General features: G+C 40.7%; 2 protein-coding genes across 2 annotated transcripts; both read left to right on the top strand.

The window, feature by feature from the left end:
- Positions 1 to 2,323: 2,323 nt before the first annotated feature.
- Positions 2,324 to 15,122, top strand: LOC117258539 (mitochondrial carnitine/acylcarnitine carrier protein). The gene is made up of 9 exons (XM_033629547.2): positions 2,324 to 2,713; positions 3,698 to 3,790; positions 7,827 to 7,954; positions 10,514 to 10,604; positions 11,787 to 11,904; positions 12,359 to 12,431; positions 12,787 to 12,896; positions 14,171 to 14,292; positions 14,396 to 15,122. Exons 1-9 carry the CDS (start codon positions 2,612 to 2,614, stop codon positions 14,456 to 14,458), a joined length of 900 nt encoding a protein of 299 aa, XP_033485438.1. The 5' UTR covers positions 2,324 to 2,611; the 3' UTR covers positions 14,459 to 15,122.
- Positions 15,123 to 16,239: 1,117 nt separating this feature from the next.
- On the top strand, positions 16,240 to 24,683 carry tafazzin (tafazzin, phospholipid-lysophospholipid transacylase). Its single transcript, XM_033629550.2, has 11 exons — positions 16,240 to 16,360; positions 18,322 to 18,470; positions 20,118 to 20,246; positions 20,332 to 20,377; positions 21,326 to 21,411; positions 21,494 to 21,574; positions 21,696 to 21,737; positions 21,897 to 21,959; positions 22,170 to 22,222; positions 22,329 to 22,406; positions 23,586 to 24,683. The coding sequence occupies exons 2-11, from the start codon at positions 18,362 to 18,364 to the stop codon at positions 23,685 to 23,687; spliced, it is 789 nt and encodes a 262-aa protein (XP_033485441.1). The 5' UTR covers positions 16,240 to 16,360; positions 18,322 to 18,361; the 3' UTR covers positions 23,688 to 24,683.
- The last annotated feature ends 271 nt before the right edge of the window (positions 24,684 to 24,954 follow it).

The following is a 24,954-nucleotide window of genomic DNA, read 5'->3' as shown; positions in this document are numbered from 1 at the left end:
TGTCCTTGTGGAAGAGAAAAGCGGGAGCGCACATTTCTGGGAGGGCGTGTCCTTTTCAAAAATACAAGAGGCGTTGCTTTGTTGCCGGCCGTTTTCTCCGGTGTGTTAAACACACTTTAGAAAGGAGTGTCCCCAGACTATCAGAAGGCGGAGATCTCTGATTGTCTGGTGGCGAGACTAACTGGTAGGAGGCCCCAGGGCAGACCCAGGACACACTGGAGGTGGTCAAGACAGTACATGTACAATAGTGTGCACTGGGGCCCTTCATAATAGTGTGCATCATTTAATTGAACAGTTTTTTAGTACATTTATAGATTGTATATCGTAAGCATATCATGTTGTTTAAGTTAGCTATTCATTATAAGATAACTTTGAAGACAGGTATATTTTGAAGGTGACAATCTGAATCACTTGCAAGGGCCCGCTGTTTCTCTGGTCCCCTCCACCCCAGGGGCCTCAGTGTAATTGTACTGCCTGCACTGTCTTTATTAACACCCCTGTCAAAAGGCTAAAATATGTTTACAGATTTTGTTTTGATTATTTTTGGTCAAAAATGTTTTTTTTGATAGTAAAGGTTTCTGACCCCTGCTCTCGGCTGTTTCAAAGCACTGTTGCAGGAATTTAGCACGCAGTCATCTATGTGCCAGTGTCAGGGTGTATCTCAGCTGGTCTTTGCTATCATGTGTAGCTGCCCCTGTTTTATGTTTCTATGGTTCACTGATAGCATTAACATACTGTACCTTTTTGGCTTTTCTTTGTAGTAATCTCATTAGGTGTTTGATTTTGCTTGTTTTAGAGCTGTATATTTTTATTTTGTATTTTAGTTCTACACTAACCAGACACTTTATTAGGTACACCTTGCCGGTACCAGGTTGGACCCCCTTTTTATGGTGTCATAGATTCAACACGGTGCTGGAAACATTCCTCAGAGATGTTGGTCCATATTGACATGATGACATCACACAGTTGATCCCGTTGCAGCACATCCCAAAGGTGCTCTATTGGACTGAGATCTGGTGACTGTGGAGGCCATTGGAGTACAGTGAACTCATTGTCATGTTTGAGATGATGTGAGCTTTGTGACATGGTGCGTTATCCTGCTGGAAGTAGCCATCAGAAGATGGGTACACTGTGGTCATAAAGGGATGGACACGCTCAGCAACAATACTCAGGTAGGCTGTGGTGTTTAAACCATGCTCAGTTGGTACTAAGAAAATCTCCCCCACACCATTACACCACCAGCAGCAGCCTGAAGCGCTGATACAAGGCAGGATGGATCCATGCTTCCATCTGAATGTGGTTTTTCCAATCTTCTATTGTCCAGTTTTGGTGAATTGTAGCCTCAGTTTCCTGTTGTTAGCTGACAGGAGTGGCACCTGGTGTGGTCTTCTGCTGCTGTAGCCCATCTGCTTCAAGGTTGGACAAGGTGTTGTTGCTTCAGAGATGGTCTTCTGCACACCTTGGTTGGAACCAGTGCTTATTTGACTTCCTGTTGCCTTTCTATCATCTTGAACCAGTCTGGCCATTCTCCTCTGACCTCTGGCATCAACAAGGCATTTTGGCTCACTGGATATTTGCTCTTTTTGGGACCATCCTCTGTAAACCCTAGAGATGGTTGTGCTGAAAATCCCAGTAAATACTCAGACCAGCCCGTCTGGCACCAACAACCATGCCACGTTCAAAGTCACTTCAATCACCTTTCTTCATCATTCTGATGCTCCGTTTGAACTTCAGCAGCTCATCTTCACCATGTCTACATGACTAAAGCTGATCTGATGCTCAGTGGGAGGCCGATCCAAAGCTGAGGAGCCAGAACTGAAAAGGCTTGATCTCCCTTTGTCTTTAACCTGGACTCTGGAACACTTAGAAGACCCAGACCAGCAGACCTGAGGGGCCTGTGAGAAGCTCAGTTATATGCTCCGCTGCCAGATCATTGAGAGCCTTGTATGTGGTAAAAGAACTTTAAAATGAATTGTAATAGAGACTGGAAGTCAGTGCAGGGGGGCCAAAATGGGTGTGATTTGAAGCTGATGTATAGCTCGATTGTTGTTTGTTTGTTGATTGTTGATTGTCGATTGAAGGCAAATAAAGGTTTGATAAAAAAAATAAATTACATTAAAAACTTGATAAATTGTTAGCAGATACTTGCATCATAGTGTCTCAGAGGTCTGTGAGTAATAAAAGGTAATTAATTCATGTTGATGCAAAAATGTCCCAACCACCAGAGGTCGCTGTTTTTGTGTCACTGACGGCACAGTTACAGATTCTACAGAGTACACAACAATACACTCACACTCAGTCTGCAGACACGTGAGTTGTGAAATTGTACTAACACTGTGTGTGTGTGTGTGTGTGTGTGTGTGTGTGTGTGTGTGTGTGTGTGTGTGTTGTACTTGTTCAGGTCTGCAGCAGAAGCAGCTGTCTGTCCCTCTCAGCTGTCTGAAGGCAAAGTCCAGCGTCTCCCTGTACGTGGCAAAGACAGACCGGCTGACTGTGTCTCACCACTCCCACAGAGACAGACAGACAGACAGAGAGACAGGTCAGCGGCGGTGTGTGCGGGACTGAGGTGGACCGTGACCCGGCTGTGTGCCCTGGCCATGCGGGGGAGAGGATGGGGGAAGAGCCAAGAGTTTCTCCGCTCAAGAACTTCGTGGCTGGTGGAGTCGCAGGAGCCTGTCTGCTGCTGGCGGGACACCCGCTGGACACCATCAAGGTGACGGACAGCATGCTGTTCACACACTGCGAGACCCCACGTTTATTTAAAGCTTCTCTAAAATCTTTCTATTATCATTAGTTCCTGTTTTCCTGTAGATTTTATTCTAGGGTGTGTTTGTTTTTTAAAGATACTGACGGTGGAAGAAGTCACAGATCACATGAAGGTGTGGAGAGGATTACTGATAAATCAGCTTAACATGTCAGCGAGGCCGAGAGGCTGCTGCAAGACAGACAGAAAGAGGAATGAGGCTTTAAGGCTGAGTGTGGTGTGGATGGTAGTAACCGGTTATTTGTAAGGGACAAGTACAGAAGATTAATTATTATTTATCATGTCAGTGATGTGTTCAGATGTTTGGTTTAGTCAACCAACTGTCAAAAACCCCAAAATATTCAGTTTAACTTCACAATTCACATTTTTACATCGCATTTTTGGGGTCCAGCCCAAAACAGTGAATCTCTGGCACATTTGAATTTTCAACACACTGAAAAAATATTAAAAATAAAACTCCCTTAATTGAAGAATCACCCATATATATGTATGTATGTATGTGTATATATATATATATATACATACATATATACATATACATATATTTATATATATATGTATACTTTTTTTTTTCCAGCCATGTCACTTTGTTCCTTGAACTCCCACTCCCACTGTGTGTAACCTATGTCAGTCTGATGTAGCTTCATTACACAGTGACCTTTAGTGAAGCTGATGATTGGGTATTTTATGTGAGTATCTAAATGTGAGCGTGTTGTATCTGATTGTTGCTGTAACTGTCACTGACACTCACAACACCCTGTTCTGTTATCAGTGAGCTGAGCAGCAGACACAATGGGTGTTTCCCTTATATCATGTCTCAACAGTCCTTACCTCCAAAACACACGGCCAGATCTGTGTGTGTGTGTGTGTGTGTGTGTGTTTGTGTGTGTGCGCGTGACTGACTGACCTTTCTCATTAAACTCTGTCTTCCAGGTGAGACTACAGACACAGCCCAAAGCCTCCTGCGCTCAGTATGTGCTCTACACAGGAACCTATGACTGCTTCCGCAAGACCGTATCCAAAGAGGTAAAACACACACACACACACACACACACATGCACACACACACACACACACACACAGTTCCACAAAAACTGCTGATAACAGTTCACAGTTAGTCAAGTCCAGGAAACACTTGTTTCCATCCGCTGCTGTCGTGTGAAGGAGATAAACAGCTGGTGGAGCTGATTCTCCAGTTGTGTCCATTAAACCGCTACAGAAGAAGAAGAAGAGGTAACTGAAAGCTCACATGATGAAAAACCAGGTGGAGGAAAACATGATGAAAAGATGACATTTATTTGCTTCATCATATAATAATGTGAGGAAGATTACAGTCTCCTCATCACTACACACACATCTCAGGGGTCGTACACATGCCATGTCTTTAACCGCCTGGAAAACCTGAGGTCAGGCACTGGACACCAGTCTTTTCTGTGCCAGCTTTCAAGAGCACGGCGACAGGTTGCATCTCAGGTTGCTAAGCAACCTTGACAAGCATCGTATAGCCTGTTTACCTGAAATCCTGAGGTCAGAGCTGATCTTCTTCCAGGAGCTGTAGGCCTGTCGTCTGTGGGACAGATGTAAAGCTCTGGGTAGCCCTGCACTAACATGATCAAGGTCTTTGTGTTTATCAGACTGAATATTTACAGAAGAAGAGAAAGATATCTGTCAGCTGTTGGTCGGTCCTTGTCACGTGATATGCGGTGCGCGCTGCTGCGTTCCAAAATTTCAACTCAGTTTATCTCAGGGTGCGGCCATCATGTGCACACTGTGACCACATCGCTCTGGTGTTTGAGTGCACCTGCTGCACGTCTACACTGAAAGCAATTAATCCGAGGGCGCAAAAAACATGGCATGTGTACGGCCCCTCATGTTTTCACTTTAAAGGCTAACTTATGTATTTTTCAACCTAGATCATATTTCCCCTGGAGCTTGTTTTTTTTTGTCCAGTAACTCGGAAGAACATTTTCTAAAATAGCTTCTTTGCATGTGACGTCATACATCGGTGCAATATCCAGATGGAGGGCAGGCAGCTGGAGGCAAAGACTACCAGCACTGCACAAATGCCTATGATTTGAACTGTTTACGGCTGTTCCAATTGATCAACTTGGGGGAAAAAAGGCCACGTTAAGGCTCAATCCCAATTCCACCGCTTAGCCCTCCCCCTTAGTTTTGCGCGTTCACATGAGGGGAAGGGGTATCCCAATTCTCCTGTGGATCGAGTGCAAGTGCCAAGGGCTAGGGCCAAATAGCCCTTAAAACGAAGATTTTCCCGTACCACACTAGCAACCAAGGGGTACGTGGCATTTTCCCACAGTCAAGTGTGAACACCGGCAAAATGGCGCAACAAGCAGCCAAAGCTAGCTATAAATATATACACAGTGGTCGAATTGTTAATTTTTAACAAGGGGGATGCAATGTAGCTTTTTTTTGCGTGCACACATCATCAAATATGACAGCACAGATGTGCAAAATTAATCAAGATAAAGAAAAATGACATGACCTATACCTGCTGCCTTTAAAAACACAAATAATGCAGTAGTATTGCTATTGCAATACAGACAGAAAATCATTTTAGAGTATAAATAAGAGTAATTCTGAAATGGCTGTGAAAATTAATCTTAGAGTCACTCTTATCCTATAGACATTTCCTTAGCCAGTTATAATTTCTCCTAATCTGTGAAGCCTTGGGCTGATAATTGGTGCTGCTGTCAGGTTCCTGTCCTGATACCTGCCTGGTTTCTCCCTGTCCCTCTTCTATCTGTTGCAATAATATAGATAATAAATGTGCAAAGCAAAATTTAGAAATAGAATTAGGAATAGTAGTGGTGACATAGCTGTAGAAATTAATCGCACAGTCACTTTTATGCTGTATATTTTCTCTCAAACAGTTAGAATCTCTCCTCACCTGTGAAGACCCTGCATGGTAATCCTTGCTGGCCTCTGGTCCACTGTCTCCTCCCTGACCCTGCTCTTTCTATTGTAGCAATAAAGATTAAAAAAATATGTGCAAAGCAATAGTGAGCACAAGTTTTTATTAAGGAGGAGTGGAGGAGTTTATTCCTAGCGTGAAACTAGCTAGCAAGTGATTTAACATAGTCCTACAGTCCTACTAATTAACATTAGTGTTCTTGTTAACTAGCTTAACTTAATATATTGGCATCTATTAATTAGTCATCATTTAGCTAACATTATCTATATGCAACAGCATCACTCAACTTACACGGTTTGTTTGGAAGAAACTGTGCAAGGTTTTTGCTTCTTGCTGGCTGCTTTGCTGAACATAGTTAACACACAGCAGCACTGCCCAGTAGAACACCTCTCGTCTGTCAGCAATTGATTCTGATCACAACATCACAGCGTGTGTATGCCGCCTGGCACCGCCTACTCATGGTGCATTTAAAGATGGCTTGGAAAAACACGTTACCACATGTTAAAAATGAATTGAAGGGTTGTAACGGCTGTAAAAAGTGCAGGGGAAGTAGGCCACAGATACAGGAAGTGTGGGGGACATGTCCCCTGTGTCCCCCATCAAATTATGTCCATACCTGCACACACAGATTCTAGATTAACAAGGGGGATGCTTTTTGGTCAATTTTCTAACAAAGGGGATGGCATCCCCCCTCATCCCCCCTCAATTCGACCACTGTGTATACACGAATGTTTACACATGTTTAGGTAAGCTCGTTAGCTAACGTTAGCGTTGATTAGCTCGGTTAATGTTAAATACAACAAAACGTCTATTCACAGCCAATCCATACATACCAAAAACTGGTCCATCAGCACTTGTATGCGTCGAAGATATCTTCTCCTTTGATTTCTGCGACTTGTGGACAGCCGCAGAAATAACACTAAAACCCAAGCAATGGACATTACAACGTTTGCAGACGGCATTTTGAATGTTTGTGATAAAACACTTGTCGCCTCTGCTGACGTAGCAGCCAGCTATTGACAACGTTTGATGACGTAGCGGTAATCGAGTGTTGTCCCATTTCTTAGGGGAATATCTTCACCCCTAGCCCTTGGCACTCCGTTTTGAGGGGCAACGGCTAGACGGAAGGGGAAGGGGTAAAAATGAGAATTGGGACTTAGCCTTCGTCTTGAAAACAGCAGGATATAGAAGGGAGAAGTAAAAAAAATAAAACTTAGTGAGAAACTGCAGCAGATGTGGATCAAAATTCTCCGTCTTTTGTCAAGTCAACTAATGTCCAACATCAATGTTAAAGCATTGTCTGAAACATGCCTCGAGTTGGATGCAATTACAATGTGAAGTAACTTTGTGTTTTCAGCCACGACCCAAACCATTAACAGCGTTTCACCAGACCTCTGAGAACAGTTGACCTAGAAGGTAGAATATAATAGCTAAAGTTGGCTAATGTTAGCTAGTAATGCTAGTCTGACAATGCTTCACCACATCTCTGGGAATGGTTTTAAGGATCTTAATCTTTCACAATGAGATCTATCTCTGTAAGGATCCTTTCCATAATGTTGTCAGACACTTTGAATAGCAGTCTGAGTCTGTCAGCGACAAAAACAAACACTTTTAGTGGACGTACATTGACGCTGCTCAGTTGTCCGTTTCGCAACTGCTGCTGCAGCAGTCTCTCTCAATACTGAACCAGTCTCACAATGGTTGTTCCTGGTCGTCACTTAGACACAAAAAACATGGGAAAATAGGGTCCATGTTAAGAAATACAGAAGTTATGCTTCACATAAGTCACATGCTTCATGTTCATGTCATCATTTGTTCAAGTCTGGCTCCACTGCATTTTGTTTTTATCGACACACCAACTTTTCCTCCTCAGCCAGGTATGAACACTTTTTTTTTTTTTTTTTTTTAAATTCCAGTGTTTCCTCTCAGTTTTTTTTTATCTGCACATTAAAAATGTGCATAGAACAGGTGGGGGAAACACTTATCGAAAGGCCTCACACAAATTAAAATAACTCGGAGAAAAAAGAAAACTTGTTAGGAAAGTCTTGCCGCACATTTCCAGCTTTAGATAATTGATGTTTGTGTGTTATGTTTCCGTGTGTGTGTGTGCGTGTGTGTGTGTGTGTCCAGGGTATCCTCGGCCTCTATAAAGGTATGGGGGCTCCCCTGGCGGGCGTGGCTCCGATGATGGCCATCAGCTTCTTTGGGTTTGGCCTGGGTAAACAGCTCCAACAGACAGACCCTCACAAACCCCTAACGTAAGTAAACACGCACACAGATGTTTGTTTGTAGTACCTAGAATACGAGCTCTATATATAACCATTTCTCTGCTGCCCTCCCCTCTGCTGTCATTTGCTCTTGTAGCAACATACCCCCTCTACACCCCTTTCTTCATGTTACTCTGTCCCCACCCCCAGCTCCTTTCATTTTCACCCTGTCTATATATATATATAATGTGACAATGTCACACGTGCAGACCACCGGCAGCCTCGAGTCCTTGTGTTTCTCAAAAGCACATCCACTGTAAACCTGCAGTGTTTGTGCCTCCTCCCCTCCCCAGCGCTGCATGTGCATATGTTTTCTGTTAAGTTTTACTGGAAAGGAAAGGCATGTTTAAAATGTTTTTTTCCATCAGCTGTTTACTCCCTCTGAGAATATTTGTGCTGCCAAGTATTTTAGCCCATACACAAAGAACAGGATGTAACACTGGTCTTAAACAGAACAGTGTGTAAGGCCACAGGCTGCTTGTGTCTGTGCCACTGCTCATTGCTGTGTGTTGTAAATATCTCATAATCAGCCTGAGATCTCCAAACGTGACTTTGGTTACATGAATTTTCTTCTTTCACCACTAGTTGGTTGATGGACAGTTTTCCTTTTCTGTGTATCTTAACACTGTTTCAATCAGAAGAGACAGAAGACTGAAGTAAAGGTAATGTTTAGTATGAAATATAGGTGAGCAGATTAACAGATGACTAGTGAAGATTAAGATTTAACCAAAGTAGATAGATAAATCCCCCCATCAAGTCTAGACACCAGTGGAGGTGGCTGATGACTTTGAGGCTGATGACCGATGAGGCGAATGATGCAGGATTTATACGTCTTTGTCTAATCAATGCTGTACCTACGCCGTAGATGCAGAGCCTACGGCGTAGGTACGGCACCACCCCAGAAATATAACTACACATATTGGTGACGCAGACCTCCTGTCTGTCTCTGTAAGCTGAAACCATTTTCTCAGTGGAAACAAAGCTTTGATTTACTTTAATTTCACAGATAAGAAACAAATAAATTGTGAAGACGATAAAGCCTCCACTAAAATAGCAGTTTAAGTCCCGTGTGTGATTTATCCTGGCTTCATATGAGCAGAGGGAATCTCTGATAGCCACTACGCTAATTTATACAATGTAAAATGCCATAGACTTGTGCAAATAACATTAGCATGTTGTATTTGTGGGGAAAATGTTTGTCTGTGAATGCTGCGAATTATAGTGAAGCTGATTTGTGTACTTGTGTTTGAAATTGTCTCTATTAAGCCATGTTTAATGTGTGTTTAATGTGTGTTTTGAATCAACTAAACTTTACAGCACTTCACAGAAACCAAATTTACTCAACACAACTGCAGAGGGTTAGCCTGGAAATCCAGACCCAAATCTAGAAAGATTTAAGGTCTGGCCATGAGTAATGCAAATGGCCCAACTCGAGGGGCGGCACCAAGCATGCATTTGTAAATATCACTGCACGCAATTGGATAACACTACGACCAATCAGAACAATACACGGGGTGACATATCCCGAGCTTAGCTACCAGTGGAGCTAACTGGTAGATTAGACTCTTGTCGTATCCGGTCGGCAAAACAGCAAAAACGTCCTTCTTGCAAAGGAAAGACTCGAGCGCCGTCTTCTGTTCCTCATTTAGAGAAAAAGCCAAGTCTAACTCGTTCATTGTAGCGGCCAAAGCCGTTTCAAACAACTGGTGTTCATCCGTAGCCATCTTGCAATGTTTACTGACTGATTCCAGACTTCGTCGTCGCTGCGCTGTCGTCATCTGTTTAGCTCGCCTCTGGCCCGCCTATATCAGATACACCGATGTGATTGGTGCAGCTCGGCTCCAACGGCATGGGTAATGAGCATCATTACTGATTGCCAGAGTGACTCGCTGAGCAAATTCAAATTGTGCTGTTGCGAGAACTCTGGATTTCCAGGGTAGCAGAGGCTACCAGCTTCATTCCAAACACACTATATTAGAAACAGGCCTTTATTTCTCATTCTATTTTTATTTTTAATCCGCTCCTGTTTGTTCTGTTAAATTAAATGCATCACGCCGTCATTTCAAACTTAACACTTCCTGTATCTGTTTAGAATTAAAAGCCCATAATCATTTCGGTTGAGTGAATACCTTCATTTTCTAAAAAGGCTTTTATTGTGAAAAATTTGCAGGAACCATTTTTGGAGGATTCAGTGACATTTTTTATGTTACTGCTGTAACAGTTCAGCTGGGACATGAACAGACACAGTGACTGAAATAACAGTAATAATAATAATAGAAATAAGACAAGACTAATCCAATGACATCACTCACGTCATGAAAGACAACAAGCGATGATTGGTCATGGACCAGTGTGTTGTCTGTCATGTCAGTTGGCCAAGTCATGCTAAGGTTTTATGACTCCACAGCACCTAATCTGACATAGTGACTGTCTGAACAGACACAAATGTTGTGCAGTGTGAACCCGGCATCACACTTTGTGATGAACCTACTGAGAATTATCACCTGATTCGTAGTTCCTCTGATTGTGATTCTACTCTGTTCTGTTCAGGCACACTCAGATATTCCTGTCTGGCTGTCTGGCAGGCGTCTTCACGACAGTGATTGTGGCTCCAGGAGAAAGAATCAAATGTTTACTGCAGGTAAGGTGTTCATTATGGGTTCATATGCTAAAGTTAATGTAATTGTTTCACTTTATGGTTTGTAAAAGTGGTGAAAACAGTGAGAAATGGCAACACAACTAACCACAACCAGAAGTGACACCTTCACAATGTTATATTCCCAATCAACAGTCCACACCTCAACATGATTACTTATACATTTACACTAAGATCATTAAAAGCTGCAGATCCTCATATTTGAGTCAGAACTGTGAAATATTTGGCTTTTTTCCCCACAGTCTGTTAACTGAATTTTTGTAACTAGAACAGGAAGAAAACACAGTAATATTTAATCAATCCAACAGTGACACAACAAAAACACAAGTAGTAAGATAAATGAGAACGTTACAAAACCAAGACAGGGATAAGACAAAACAAATACTTAAAACCAAATCAGTACCTAGAACAAGACAAAGGAAAAAAACAGTAATAAAAGTACAATATAAAAATATGTAGATATGCGTGTATAATGATGAAAGTAACACAGAATACTAAAACATAATATAATGGTTGTTGGTCGGACTTTCCCATCACAGTTTAATGTCTCTGAAATACACAATTAATCAAATGTTTGACATTTTGAATGAAAAATGACTTTTATCATGATTATTATCAAAATGGTTGCCAATTATTTCTGTAACTGCTTATCTTGTATGGGGTCCTGTCAATTAAGTAAAAGTAAAAGTTCTTTTTTTGCAGAATGGACCATTTCAGAGTGTTTATTACATTATTGAATTATAATAATTGATGCATTAATGTGTTCAGAATTGTTTTTTATAATATTAATAATTATGATAAAATTATGATTAATTCCTTTATTATATTTTGTTTTATTAATCAGACTCTGGAAAGTAACAACAGTTGCCTAAATCCCACACACTGGACTTTAAAGTAATATTTTCAGCTGTACTTGTATAAACTGTTGGGTAGGTTACTTTATAAAAAGCATAATATTTTATTATTTATTATTATTATTCTCAGATGTTCTGTGTACAAAAACCTGGATTTGTAAAGTAGCTTATATCTGAAGGTGTCAAGTAGATGTAGTGAAGTAAAACATTTCTTCTGAATGGAGCTGAAGTATAAAGTGACATGAAAAGAAAAGACTTACAGGTACCTAAAATGTGTACAACATAAATTAAAATATGAAAATGTGTTTTCCAGGTGCAGGCCAGCAGTGGACATTCGAAGTATGCAGGTCCTCTGGACTGTGCAGTGCGGCTCTACAAGGCACAGGGGATCCGCAGTGTCTACAAAGGGACTGTTCTTACTCTAATCAGAGGTAAACATCACTGTGACTGTGTGTCTGTTCAGATGTGTTACCTATATAAAAGTACCACAGTGTAAAAAAAAACTCTTTTACAACTAAAAAGTCTGTGTGTTGAATTTCATTCAAAAGTACAAAAGTATTAGCATTAAAATATATTTAGAACACAATAAGTAAAAGTACTCATTATGCAAAATGGCTCCTCTGAGAGTAACGTGTATTATATTTCTGGACTGTAGTAAGTGATGCATTAAAGGTCCGGTTATAATCACTGCGTGTGCACACGAGGTCTGAAAGAGGCGTACGTAACGCACCTCAAAACTGTACTTGAGAAAATGTACTTAGTTGATTTCTGTAGGTGTCGTGTGACATCCAGCAGAGGAGAATAACTGAATGTGTGGGATTGTTGAATCCGAAGGGCAGTCATGATTTACAGCCTCACGTGTCCTTCTGTCTCTCTGTCTCTCAGACGTGCCTTCTAATGGTCTCTACTTCCTGACATATGAATACCTCAAAAACCTCCTCACACCTGAGGGTCAAAGGTGAGTTACTGTGGAGAAGCTTGTTAATTAAGTACGAGATTAATAATAATAATAATAATACATTGGATTTATATAGCGCTTTTCAGGATACTCAAAAACGCTTTACAAAGAGCAACAATAGCAATCAAAAAAAAAAAAACTCCATTGGGGGGTAGGGCAAAGTACACTGACTTCAGAGGCAGTTTTGAACAGATGTGTTTGAGGGTTTTCTTGAAGGTGGAGAGTGAGGATGAGTCTCAGATGTGTTTAGGGAGTGAGTTCCAGAGGGTGGGGGCAGCAGTGGAAAAGGCCCTGTCCCCCCGGGTGCAGTGTTTAGTCCTGGTGGTTATCTTTGATTTGAATATGTGTCTTTTAGTGTTTCTCAGCTCAGCACTCCCAAGATCCTCCTGGCTGGTGGCATCGCTGGGATATTAAACTGGACGATCGCTCTTCCTCCAGATGTCCTCAAATCCAACTTCCAGACAGGTGAGAGATGAAGTAAAGCTCTGCTCTGAGCTCTACAGAGGAACAAAGTCGTATGTTAGGAGAGGAAAAGAGACGGCGATATTCAAACTGTCTGTGCTCTGTAATCAGTGGTGGAAAAATTTAACCCGTTTCCACCGAGCAGTACAGTCCGGTTTAGTTCAGTTCGGTACACTTTTTTTCCGTTCCCACAGTAAAAGTTGTGGATGGTCCCAACAGAAGCGTTCCTTAGCGTCCCCATGTTTGGTCCCCCCTCTGTTGGGGTACCTAGCACACAGATCTGGTACTAAAAGGTGGAGCTAGAAACCCTGCAGTCTGATTGGTCAGTAGAGGACGGTCACTCTGGTTTTATGTAACCTCCGTTCAGGTTTCATCTTCAGTTCTGCACCTTGTTCTATTGTGTTCTGAAAATGTTGGTGTGCAGCCTCGTTCTGTGGACGATAAACCAGGTGCAGACTGAAGATGAAACCGTTTTAGAACGTTGCAGAGAAAAGTGTCAGCGGTGTGAACTGGCCGGTCTGAGCTCGACTCAAGCTGGCTGATGGTGTCACCCGATGCTCAGCTGGTCACATGGCTGGCGGCTGGTTTTAAAGCACATTACCTGTTTCAACAGCCAATCAGCTTGTAGTGAAGTCTGCTGGTCAAGTCCTGTGGTCACTTCCTGTCAACGTTACAGATCAGAAGCACAGAGAGTCGTTGACTAGAGATGATACGCCGTCTCATGGCGGTCACTTCCTGTCAACGTTACAGATCAGAAGCACAGAGAGTTGTTGACTAGAGACGATACGCCGTCTCATGGTGGTCACTTCCTGTCAATGTTACAGATCAGAAGTACAGAGAGTCGTTGACTAGAGATGATACGCCGTCTCATGGTGGTCACTTCCTGTCAACGTTACAGACCAGAAGCACAGAGAGTTGTTGACTAGAGATGACACGCCGTCTCATGGTGGTCACTTCCTGTCAACGTTACAGATCAGAAGTACAGAGAGTTGTTGACTAGAGATGTTACACCGTCTCATGGTGGTCACTTCCTGTGAACCTGCAGGTTTTTACAACGTTGCAGAACAGCACATTGCAAAGTTGAGCAGAATTTACAGGGATTGGTCAAGTTTGCCCTAACTGTTGTGATCATGACGTCCTTGAACGAGTGATAAAGTAGGAAAAGCTAGCTCCACCTCAAGCAGCTACAACATTAACATGCTGCTCTCACTCTATTTAACTTTGTGTGTGTGTGTGTGTGTGTGTGTGTGTGTGTGTGTGTGTGTGTGTGTGTGTAGCTGCAGACGGGAAGTACAGAGGTTTGGTTGATGTCCTGAGAACACTGCTCAGAGAAGAAGGACCTAAAGCCCTCTATAAGGGATTCAATGCTGTCTTTCTGAGAGCCTTCCCTGCCAACGCGGTAAATCTTCACTCTTATTTTGCTCTCATATTTCTTCTTGTTTACTTCCTGAAAGCCTTTTATTTACTGACTGAACTACCTGATTCCTTTCTTCCTCCGTCAGGCCTGTTTTTTGGGGTTCGAGGTGGCATTAAAGGGACTGAACGCGCTCGCACCCAGCTGGTGAAATACAGTAAATCAGTCTGTCATGAATGAGAGACTGTAACTGGTCACCAGTCTGAACCAGCCGCTCCAGTTTCTCTGCACCACAGAGAGTCACACTGCACTGTGTTGAAATGTCATAAATTATTTTAGTGTTAAATACAATTTTACATTTAATTGTACAAATCATTTTTGGGGGGATTTTTGTCCTTTGTAATCAAGATTTTACACTCACTTTTTATGAGCAAAGGTACAACAGAAACGCACACTTATGAATGTATGATTTTGAGATATATATCATTTTATGTACAGTATTTGGCGAGTGATCTGAGCCTTTTCTCACATTTTAAGAGTTTACAAACTGTTTGTGATGGTTGTAAAATGTCAGATAATAAATTTGGTACCATTCGCTTCAGAATGGGTTTACATATGTTTTTAAACTCCGAGCTCTGTCAGTGTTCGTTTCTGCTACAGGTGTGTTTGACCTGACTTTAGGCCCCGGGGAGTTTTACAAGCTTTGTGATTGATGTGTTTGGAGAAAGAATTTTGAATTTGCCATGTAAATAGTGTGAGTATCCGATGTTTACCCCGGGGCTGATTACCAGAGGTAATCTGCTGGTGCTGTCTGTGTGATATTTACTTTATCAATTCCTAAGTAATTTGCACCATTAAAGCTCAATGAAAACAAATGGTCAGTGTTGCATTATGTCACATTTTGAAACCCTGTCTTGAAGAATCTCTACATAGTTTCAGTGCCTTAATATTTCTGGTGGTTTTATACTTCCATGCTGCATGTTCATAAACCGATCATCAGAAACATTCAGCAGCCCTGTTGAGGCAGATTCTAGGACACAAACTGTCTTGTGGGAGCAGATGGAGGGGCTCAATGGGACTCCACCACTCATGTTTGCCCTCTAGTGGGCCAAACTACCCATGCCTTGGCGTCCTGGTTCAGGCCAGGTGCCAGGGTGAAGGCTGCGATGTCAATCCCATACTTTTTTCTTTTTACCTTTGTAGGTACTGCAGCTGTCCTTAAAAAGTATGTACTGTTGCATGTAGTATGCACACTACTGGGACGTACTACTGTCTCATAACATTGACCCTCTTGTTTTAAATCCATTACTCTGGAGATAAAACAAACGCCACTTACAGAGTTCTCCATTCGAAAACTGCAGAGATGGACATCAACCCAGAGAGCTCTGCTGTTGTTACTTTGCAATGTATGTAGTTTAACTTTAAAGTTATAACTGCACAGATTGTAGGTTCTAACATATTATATTTGTGACAGTGAAAAAATATAATATGATCACATATTTTTTCTCAGTACCTGTAACTGATGAAGATTTTTTTTGTAATTATATGTAAGTTGTCACTCTCTACCAAGGATACAGCCAATGTAAGTAAAACACACACACACACACACACACACACACACACATTGTACATATTGTATTTAACACCACAATATTTCTGCCGTCTTTATTCTAACATATCATATTGTGGTGCCATTTTTTAAATAGTTCTCGACGTGTGAGAATTTATGAAATAATTAAACTAATTTAAAATAACTAGTTCATCATATTTCATTCCAGTAATCCTCCGTAACTAGAAGCCTAAAAACAGAAACAGCAGGTCAGAGCTTTGGTTTAGAGTTCTCTCACCTTTGGCCTACTTAACAGCATCCATTACCCATAGGTCCGCGTTTCTCAACACGGAAGCGGTTTTTTAAATATGAGTTGACTCTACACACATTATCGATGAAGCCGTGGCCTGTGGAAGTAAAGCGAAAAACACACCGGCGCTCACTGCAAAGCAGCGAGTCTTGAACATTATTACTACGCTTAAACAGAAAACGACAATACCCAGAATTCTGTGCGTGACTTTCAGTTCCGGGGTCGGTGACAGTCAGCCTGTCAGCAGCAGAAAGGTGAGGTAGTTGTTTGATCTTGTGATGTTTTCTGCTTTTACTCAAGTTATGAAAGTAGTTGAATATATGAAATAAGGTCTCACAGAGCTACACGCGACGTTATGTGTTTATTTAAGGGGGGAAATAACGTCTTCCGGCTGTTGTAGCGTCACAATAGTGTCAGAGTCATGAATGAAAATGCAGTTATCTGTATGTTCACTGTTGAGTGAGTGTGTCAGTAACGTTACAGCTGATGGGAAGCTAAAACGGTAGCCTGTTATTTGATTTACCAGCTTATATGTTCATTTTTACAGAGCTACACGTACATGTGCAAATCACAGCTGAGTGTGTCGGTAAACTTGAGTTAGCAGTTAGCTAGCAGGCTAACGTCAGTTAGCTGTTGATATATTTTGACCTTAGCTCTCATTCCTGCACCGTCAAACCACCGGTGATGGAAACTATGTACTACTGTAAGCGCTGTAACTGAAATTGTATAATCACAAGTTTTGAATATTTTCTTCTCCGCTGCTTTTATACTTTTATCCCATTTAATCTCAGAGGAAAATATTGTACTTTTTACTGAACTAATAATAGAAAATATAATCAACAAATATTTTTAATATATTATTATAGATTAAACTTAATTGAAACAAGCTACCCAGCAACTCAGTTCAGCTCAACTTTATTTATATAGTACCTTTCATACAAACATGCAGTTCATTCACATTCACGTGGCATTATTGGAATGACACAAACAACTGAACATCAAGTTTTGCAAAACTATAAAATTACAACAATAGGACAATAAAATATTTAAAAAGCAAACTGAACAGAACAAACTAACAAAAAAAGATAAAAGTCCATAGAATAAAATGAAAGTAAATAAACAATGTAGAATAAAAAATGAACAGGAGGAATGAAATAAACTTAACAATGAAGACTGTAATGTTACTCTGCATTAAAAAGATAGGTCTTTAGTTTACTTTTAATAATACAGAGAAAGATCCCCATTTTAAAAGCAGACAGCACTCTCAGCAGGACTTTTGTGAGTAACATTTAAAAGTAAAGCAGTGGAGGACCTCTGTGATCTGGCTGCAACATTAAATGAAGGAACATCTCTGACATATGGAGGTGCAGGTGCATTTAAAGCTTTATGAAGTAGTATTTAAATAAGTTAAAATAAGCTCCAGCTGCACTATTAAACTGATGAACACATTAATACATAAATAATTATAACTAAATAATATAATGTACTGGCATATTTATCTGAAATGGGTTGCTATGCATAATGACTACTTTACTTGTTATTTTGTCTGTTTTTTTGTACCTTTAAGTTATAAATAAAAATTTCAACACAGGGCTTTTACCTATAACAAAGTATTTTCACAGTGTGGTATTGCTACTTTTTTCCCCAACAACAATATCTTCATTGACTTTAACAACAATAAACAAAAGACATACACACACATCCAGTATGAGTGTATATGTACATCCACAAACATGCCCAAAACTTGATATCTGAACAAAATCCACCTGTTACCTCCTTCCAGGCCTTTGATTTACCTGTCCCTGTCACACCACTACTAACAGAGGGAAATGAAATGTTTTTCTCAACTCCACCAAAAATAACTTCAGTCTCAGTGTCAGAAATATTTCTTTGTCTCTTTCGTTGTGTGCTCCATGTTCGCAGGTCGAGAGGATGCACCTATCCACAATAATTATCACCTCCTGTCAATTTATGATTGCATGGCATTCGTGAATATACACATGTGCCTACAATCGAATCCAAGTTTATCACAGTGTTCATGAAGCCAGTATAGGTTTTTAGAACCAAGGTTTTTTTATGTGTCAATCTACTCACAGATTTACTAACATTTCATGAATGAGACCAATAGACTTCAACAAAGCTCCTTTAGCCACATAAAAAAGTTCCCTCTCTGGTTGTTTCCCATTCATTTATGACTGTGTTTGGGTTGTTCCAGGTTAATGTGTGTGTGGATGTAGCATCTGTGGAATGCTGTGATGCCCCTGGAGGTCAGATGGCCATTCCCACAGTCCCCTGCTTTGGCATGGAGGGTCTCCAGCTCACTGATCATGGGGATGGTGGGCTCCTATTCCTACTTCTGGACCAGTAAGTTGCAGTATAAAATACCATATACCAGTGATGGAATGTAACTCAATACATTTACTCAAGTATTTAAGTACAAAGTCAAGGTACTTGTACTTAGGGCTGGGTGATATGGACAAAAATTCATATCTCGGTATTTTCAGGCTGACTGGTGATCCACCATATCTGTATTTTCTATGAAATGGGCAACATGTTCAGCTGCAAGTCAAAGCCATGTTTGAAATGTCACAAGCACTTTCATAAAAACAGGCTGTGATCAAAATAAAATGCAAAGACAGAGATTTCTTTACCTGTTTGAAAATATAGAGCTGCACAACATGTACATGAAAAATTATATGAAATAAAGAGCAGGGCTGTACGTTAACGTTTTGCACACAGCACTAGAGCCACAGAGGTTTAAAGGTTTGCAGCACAGGACACTAAACTATAACATGACTATAAAGTGTTGAGAAAATTCTCCTACTCTTTAAACGAAATAAACTCAAGCTACACTGCAAACATATGATGATCTTATAGAATATGATGTGTTGCTGTAGATTAAACCACACAACAGGATGTAAAAGAGTTAAAATGAGCACAGCCTGAAACATGTACAACAGTAAAAGGTCTTTCTGGAAGAAAACCCTGAAGGTTAACTTATTCCATGTGCTGTTTTATATGTGTTAGTGGAGTCAGTTTAAAGTCAACTTTACTGCACTTAAGCGGTTACTATTGTTTACATTATGTATGTGTTGTTTTTATCTTTTATGGCCAAAAAAAAAAGAAAGGGGTGGCAGCTTCTTCTGTAACAGACTGTGTTAAATGGGCAGATAATAACGTTTCATTTCGATTGCAGGCCCCTGAATCACATTGAATCAAGATCGTTTCATGGCAGACTTTGTAATATCAGCAAATATCGCGTTGTTCTTCAAAGAATTGATATAATATTGTATTGTGATGAGACTGGTGATATATACCCTTAGTAACAGTGCAAAAATGATACCTGTGTAACAGGGGACAGCTGGCAGAAATGACCCATGGGTGAATCACTTACCGTCTCTGTTATATGGCGGCCGATCTTGTCCTGTGCTTGGAGGGGCAAGGAGCTCCTGGACCTCGTTATTTTCCCAATTCCGGACATTTTCGGCTGCTGTTCCTCTTCTTTGAGTCAGCTGCTAACTGCTGCTAGCTGCTTTTTAAATTTTCCACAGTGGGTCGCACGAAAAAATTGCTGTCAAAAAGTCACACTTGTGCTGCCCATGATCCTGTCCTGCCAGCTGTCCCATTTATACAGACATTGTTTCATCACTGCCAGCGAGATGGCATAACGGTGTGAAATTCCTGCCTTGGAGAGGCAGTGTAAAAGGGGCCATGTTATGACATTGTTATTGTTTATAAAGCACTGCCGACACATATGTAAAATGTCTCACTTGACGAAGATACTGTTGTGTTACACGTCATGCCTGTCACACCTGTTTTGCCTCTGGGATGTCGGCATGCTGTCAAAAATCACACTCTGGTTCTGTTTAAAAAAAGCAAAGGCGGCGTAAAGAAGGTACTAAAGAAGGCCCTGTAACATGATCTCTGTGAAAAATGGGTATTCACTGTGACAGCAGTCCTCTCACCTGCTGATCGAACTAACACACAAGTTTTCTCCCTCTCACTCTTCAGAGTACATGAACTACTTGACGGTCCACAACCAAAAGGTTTTGTTGGACCTGATTGACCAGAGGCCCTCTGACACACCCCTCATCACTCTGTCCAATCACCAGTCATGTATGGATGACCCGCATATCTGGGGTAAGACACAGATTCACAATCTGAGATCACACAGTTTAAAACAGCAATGCCACAAAGCAGTGAAATAATCCTGTGTTTCTGACAGGCGTACTAAAGCTCAGACAGCTGTGGAGCTTCAACAAGATGCGTTGGTGAGTTTTTATCAATTCCACACCTCCTTCACTCATTTTATTTTAGAACATCTATGAACAGTGACAAGACCCAACCGATCCATTCATCTTTGTACTTATGAAAGCTTTAAAATCAGGCAGAAAGACCAGTTCACGTAGTTTCAACTCTTTTATTCCAAGCAAGAGGAGGAGGGTACAGAAAAGCAGAACAGGTAAAAACATAGCAGCAACCAGTCTTTTCCTGGCCTCTAAGGAGAAACAGGACTTGTTTCTGAATATATTAGTACGAGTGACAACCTCTAACTTCTTTCCCTGAGCAGTAATAACATCAGGAGTGTTCATTGGCTTCTACCTTAGTTCTGTCAACATTTAAAACCAGCTTTAGTTGTGAAAGCTGAATCTGGATTACATTCGTTAAATACAGCCTACAATTTGGCCACAGCAGCAGTGATGGATGAGTCGGCACAATATATCACTGTGTCATTGGCATACAAATGAAAATTGGCACAAACCACAATTCGACCAAGACTATTGATATAAATAGAAAAAAAACAGCGTGCCAAACACCGAACCCTGGGGTACACCATTACAAGTGTTGAGCCAGGAGAAGTGAGCCCATCAAACTGAACACTTAGATACCTATCTAAGAGGTTATTCACAAACCAGTCCACTGCCTGGTCAGACATACCCATACTAGTCGACCTCTGTTTTCAAATAAGATGGTCAACAGTATCAAAAGCTTCGGACAGGACAATAAATAGAGCTGCACGGCTCTGCGTCATGTCCAGAATGCCAATGATATCGTTCACTGCCTTCATAGTTTCAGTAATGGTGCTGTGTTGCTTTCTGAAGCCAAACTGTTGTGTAGATAGAATGTCATTATTACATAAAAACGCCTTCAACTGTTCATTTACGAGTCATTTGAGGATCTTTGCTAGAACTTAGAATTATTCTCCTGTAACTGTGCAGGACTCCTGCAGCATCTGACATCTGTTTCACTAAAGAGCTTCACTCAAGATTCTTCAGCCGTGGAAAGTGTGTCCCCGTCTGCAGAGGCAAGTCTCTGTTCTCATTATTAACTCAAAATATATCTTACTATCTGTTGAACAAACTTGCGTCATGATGTGTTTTCAGCAGGCGACGGAGTTTACCAGAAAGGCATGGATTTTATTGTGGAGAAACTAAACAAAGGAGAATGGGTGCACATTTTTCCTGAAGGTATCTTAACCTCATCTTCACATTTCAGTCTTCTTCTTGTCTTGTCCTCTCTCTCTGCAGCTTTTTGATTTAGTTTAAGTATTGTAGAAATAACACACTTCCTCTTTCCTTCATTTAACAGGCAAAGTCAACATGACTGAAGAATTTATACGGTTAAAATGGGGTGAGTACAACAAGTATAATACTGCGCAACATGTTCAGCAAATGTATGTTACAGATTTGTGAAGATCAGCAGAGGAAATGCAGAGTGATTGTGACGTTTTGTATACAGAAAGTTGTACAGAAAGTGATTCTTAAGATCATTTCTGATTTGTGTTTTTAGGTGTGGGTCGGCTAATAGCTGAATGCTCCCTTAATCCGATTATCCTGCCGCTCTGGCATGTGGGTGAGTAACACCACCGCCACAGTACACAGTCCAAAAATATACAATATAATATACAATATCTTCCACCTTATCCTTCAAAAAAGCAAGTGAAAATTGAAGCAATTGCAAAATGATGTCAAGGAGCAACAACAGTGGTCATAAATCAGCAGATGGAATAATCCATCACTGAGGAAACACTGATTACTCCTGTCTGTCCTACTTCTGTCTCAGGTTTGAGTGATGTTCTGCCAAATGCGAAGCCCTATGTTCCTCGGATGGGGAAGGTAGGATCACTTCCATCTAATTCCTGCAGTATTTTTTATATTTGGTTTATCGTGGCTTTTTGTTTCCCGTAAGTGAGTGCAGTTGTAACGGGTGGTTTTCTTCCAGAGAATCACAGTCCTGGTCGGAAAACCATTCAGTGTGAAAGAGCTTGTTGAATCTCTACGAGCTGAAAACAAGAGCCAGGTAAGGACAGACTGTGTTACACATGTACACATTGGGCTGGATAGTAGTGGAGGACTTGTAGTGGTACAATTTATATACTTAAATACTCTAATAATGCGAGCATATTAAATTATTTTATCTTGGAATATAACATATTTTTATGTACAAGTACCTGTTAAAAGTTAAGATTGACAGAGATTGCAGATTTGTAGCTTAGTTAAAAAGATTCAACTGGTAATTAAATTTAGGAAAACCACATATTGGCATCAGCATTTTAGTTCTTTTGCCTCCATGATGGTGATATCTGTAGCCGGTGGTGTTATGTTTTCAAGCTGTCCGTCCCATTCTCGTGAGCCCAATATCTCAAGAACGCCTTCAGGACATTTCCTCAAATTTGGCACAAATGTCCACTTGGACTCAGCAATGAACTCGGAAAGTGGTTTGAGTGATCGTATCGCAATGTGTTTTTGTGGTTGCTGTATTTGGTGCTGTACAGTTGTGATAGGATCACCCAAGACACATGATAATACCAGGTATATTCACATTCATCTTGTTTTGCAAAAACACTTTTCTGGCCATTTTTCAACATCATAACTCAGGAATAAAAGAGAAGACATTTGGTCAGACGTTGAATTGGTGACACTAATAATCCACCTTGAAACTTTGCTATTTGTATAGATCTTCTGTGCTGGCGGTGGGAAGATGTGTATGAAGCATCTATGTTTTAGGATTTGTAGCTTCTTTGCAGCATCATCCATATTTGATTTGATGTAAACTGTAACTGCATCTTGACTGGTTGGCAGAGGCATTCAAACACAAGGCAGTAATTCTAGTTTCTTAATTGATTGTTTTGTCTTGGAAAACAGTTTTATTTTAGTAAAATAGGGGAATAATGGCAATCACAATTTGTCAGAACCCTAGGTGATGTCTTCAAGTTGCGTGTTTATCCAACCAACAGTCCAGATTTCAAAGATATTCCAACACACAACAAAGAAAATCAGCAAATCCTCACATTTGAGAGCAGCAAATATTTTGCTTGAAAAATGACAGAAATGATTAATTAATGATCAAAATAATTTCAGCTCCAGTTGGCATCACTGGTTACAGTTATGAAAGGTTCAACAACCATGTGAGGCTTACCTTAATGTGTTTTGTGTTTAGAAAATAAAAATGTATTCTTTCTTTAAATTTTCCTTCCAGTTAGAAATAAGGAAGACGTTGACTGATTTCATCCAGGGGGAGTTTAGGAGCCTGAAAGCCCAGGCTGAGGCCCTCCACGGGCAGATACAGACCAAATCCTGAGCCCCAGCCGTCCTGCCTGCTGAACTGCTCACAGCCAACAAGAGTGATGATCCTTTACCCTGAGCTGAGGGTAATACCTTTTCTACTGGAACACACACACCTCCACACTGAGATGTCATGGAGCCATAACAAGCTTCTGAACAATCCTTTTTTAAGTGGTGCTGTGGGTTCATGATGGGTGGAAAAACTTAAGGTTGTTTGCATTAATGTTGAGGTGACAGCAACCTCTTTGTAAGTGTCATGTTTTTATTTTATTTAACAAACGCATCATTTAGATGCTGGGACAGACTCTGCCGAGTAGTTTAGAGAAGAGACTGAATTCATACCAGTCAATGCTGTGTGACCTCGAAGCAGCCAGTCGCTGAACTGGTCCAGAAGAGTGAAAGATTGAGAACGTTTGTTGCTTCATTTGGATGCATGAAGTAACGTAAGCGTCACTCATTTAACTGGTCTTTTGACCTGCTCAGTTGTATTTCCCACTGGTACCATCTATCCAGCCCATTGTCCTAATAATAGCGCCTGTATTGGATGATTCCACACCTCATGATTTACATTCACTACCAACATGCAGTGCCAGTGCAGGAAGTAGAGCGTCTGTTATCGGCAAGTAGGTTTTCAAGGAATTTGCTTTGGTATTTTGGTGCCTAAAGATAAATAATAAACAATAACAAAAATCAAAAAATACAATTTAGAAAATATGTCAATCAATCAAACAATCAATCAAAGCCTTCATTGTCATTGCGCAGCTGTACAATAAAATTAGTGTGTCTCCAGTGGTACATTCAGTAAACAGAAACGTCACAGATAAGCAGACACATCAAAGACTATATTAGGTTGGAGCTCTATCTAATTTTTCTAATCTTTCCTGAAATTACACCGGAGTTTAGGGTGTACAATGTTATGAGTGTGCGATGTCACCCCCCAATGTAAATGCCAAGTTTACTGCTTTCCTCAAGCTCTCTTAGCCTTTTCAGGCCAATAAATACCCAAAAGAAACTCTCAAACTGTTACGAAAAGTTATATTCTTACAGCTATTTTCCTTATTCAGCAGAGAAATACAACAGTGCGCCTTTAAATGTCATGTTTGTCTCAGTCACAGAACAAAAACTGGCTTACTTGCCTCGTTAACTCATCATCAAAGGAACTTCACTCAAAATGGACAGAAATCAAATAAAACTCACCCACATCGCTTTGGTTAGTCTGGTTAGTCATCTAGTTAGTTAGTCAACTGTTCCAACAATCACCAACTCCAGTTTGGCTGAAATAT

Source organism: Epinephelus lanceolatus, chromosome 8 (genome assembly GCF_041903045.1).
Source record: "Epinephelus lanceolatus isolate andai-2023 chromosome 8, ASM4190304v1, whole genome shotgun sequence".
Taxonomy (NCBI): domain Eukaryota; kingdom Metazoa; phylum Chordata; class Actinopteri; order Perciformes; family Serranidae; genus Epinephelus; species Epinephelus lanceolatus.
The sequence above is the reverse complement of the archived record's forward strand: the minus strand, read 5'-3'. Positions and strand labels throughout refer to the sequence as shown.

Bases quoted from the DNA above. Each gene is read 5' to 3' on its own strand.
- LOC117258539 (XM_033629547.2), top strand. From the start codon at position 2,612: ATGGGGGAAGAGCCAAGAGTTTCTCCGCTCAAGAACTTCGTGGCTGGT. The intron at 7,955-10,513 runs GTAAGTAAACAC...TGTTCTGTTCAG, and splicing joins GACCCTCACAAACCCCTAAC to GCACACTCAGATATTCCTGT. The intron at 12,432-12,786 runs GTGAGTTACTGT...TGTGTCTTTTAG, and splicing joins CTCACACCTGAGGGTCAAAG to TGTTTCTCAGCTCAGCACTC.
- tafazzin (XM_033629550.2), top strand. From the start codon at position 18,362: ATGCCCCTGGAGGTCAGATGGCCATTCCCACAGTCCCCTGCTTTGGCA. The intron at 20,378-21,325 runs GTGAGTTTTTAT...GTAACTGTGCAG, and splicing joins AGCTTCAACAAGATGCGTTG to GACTCCTGCAGCATCTGACA. The intron at 22,407-23,585 runs GTAAGGACAGAC...TTTTCCTTCCAG, and splicing joins GAGCTGAAAACAAGAGCCAG to TTAGAAATAAGGAAGACGTT.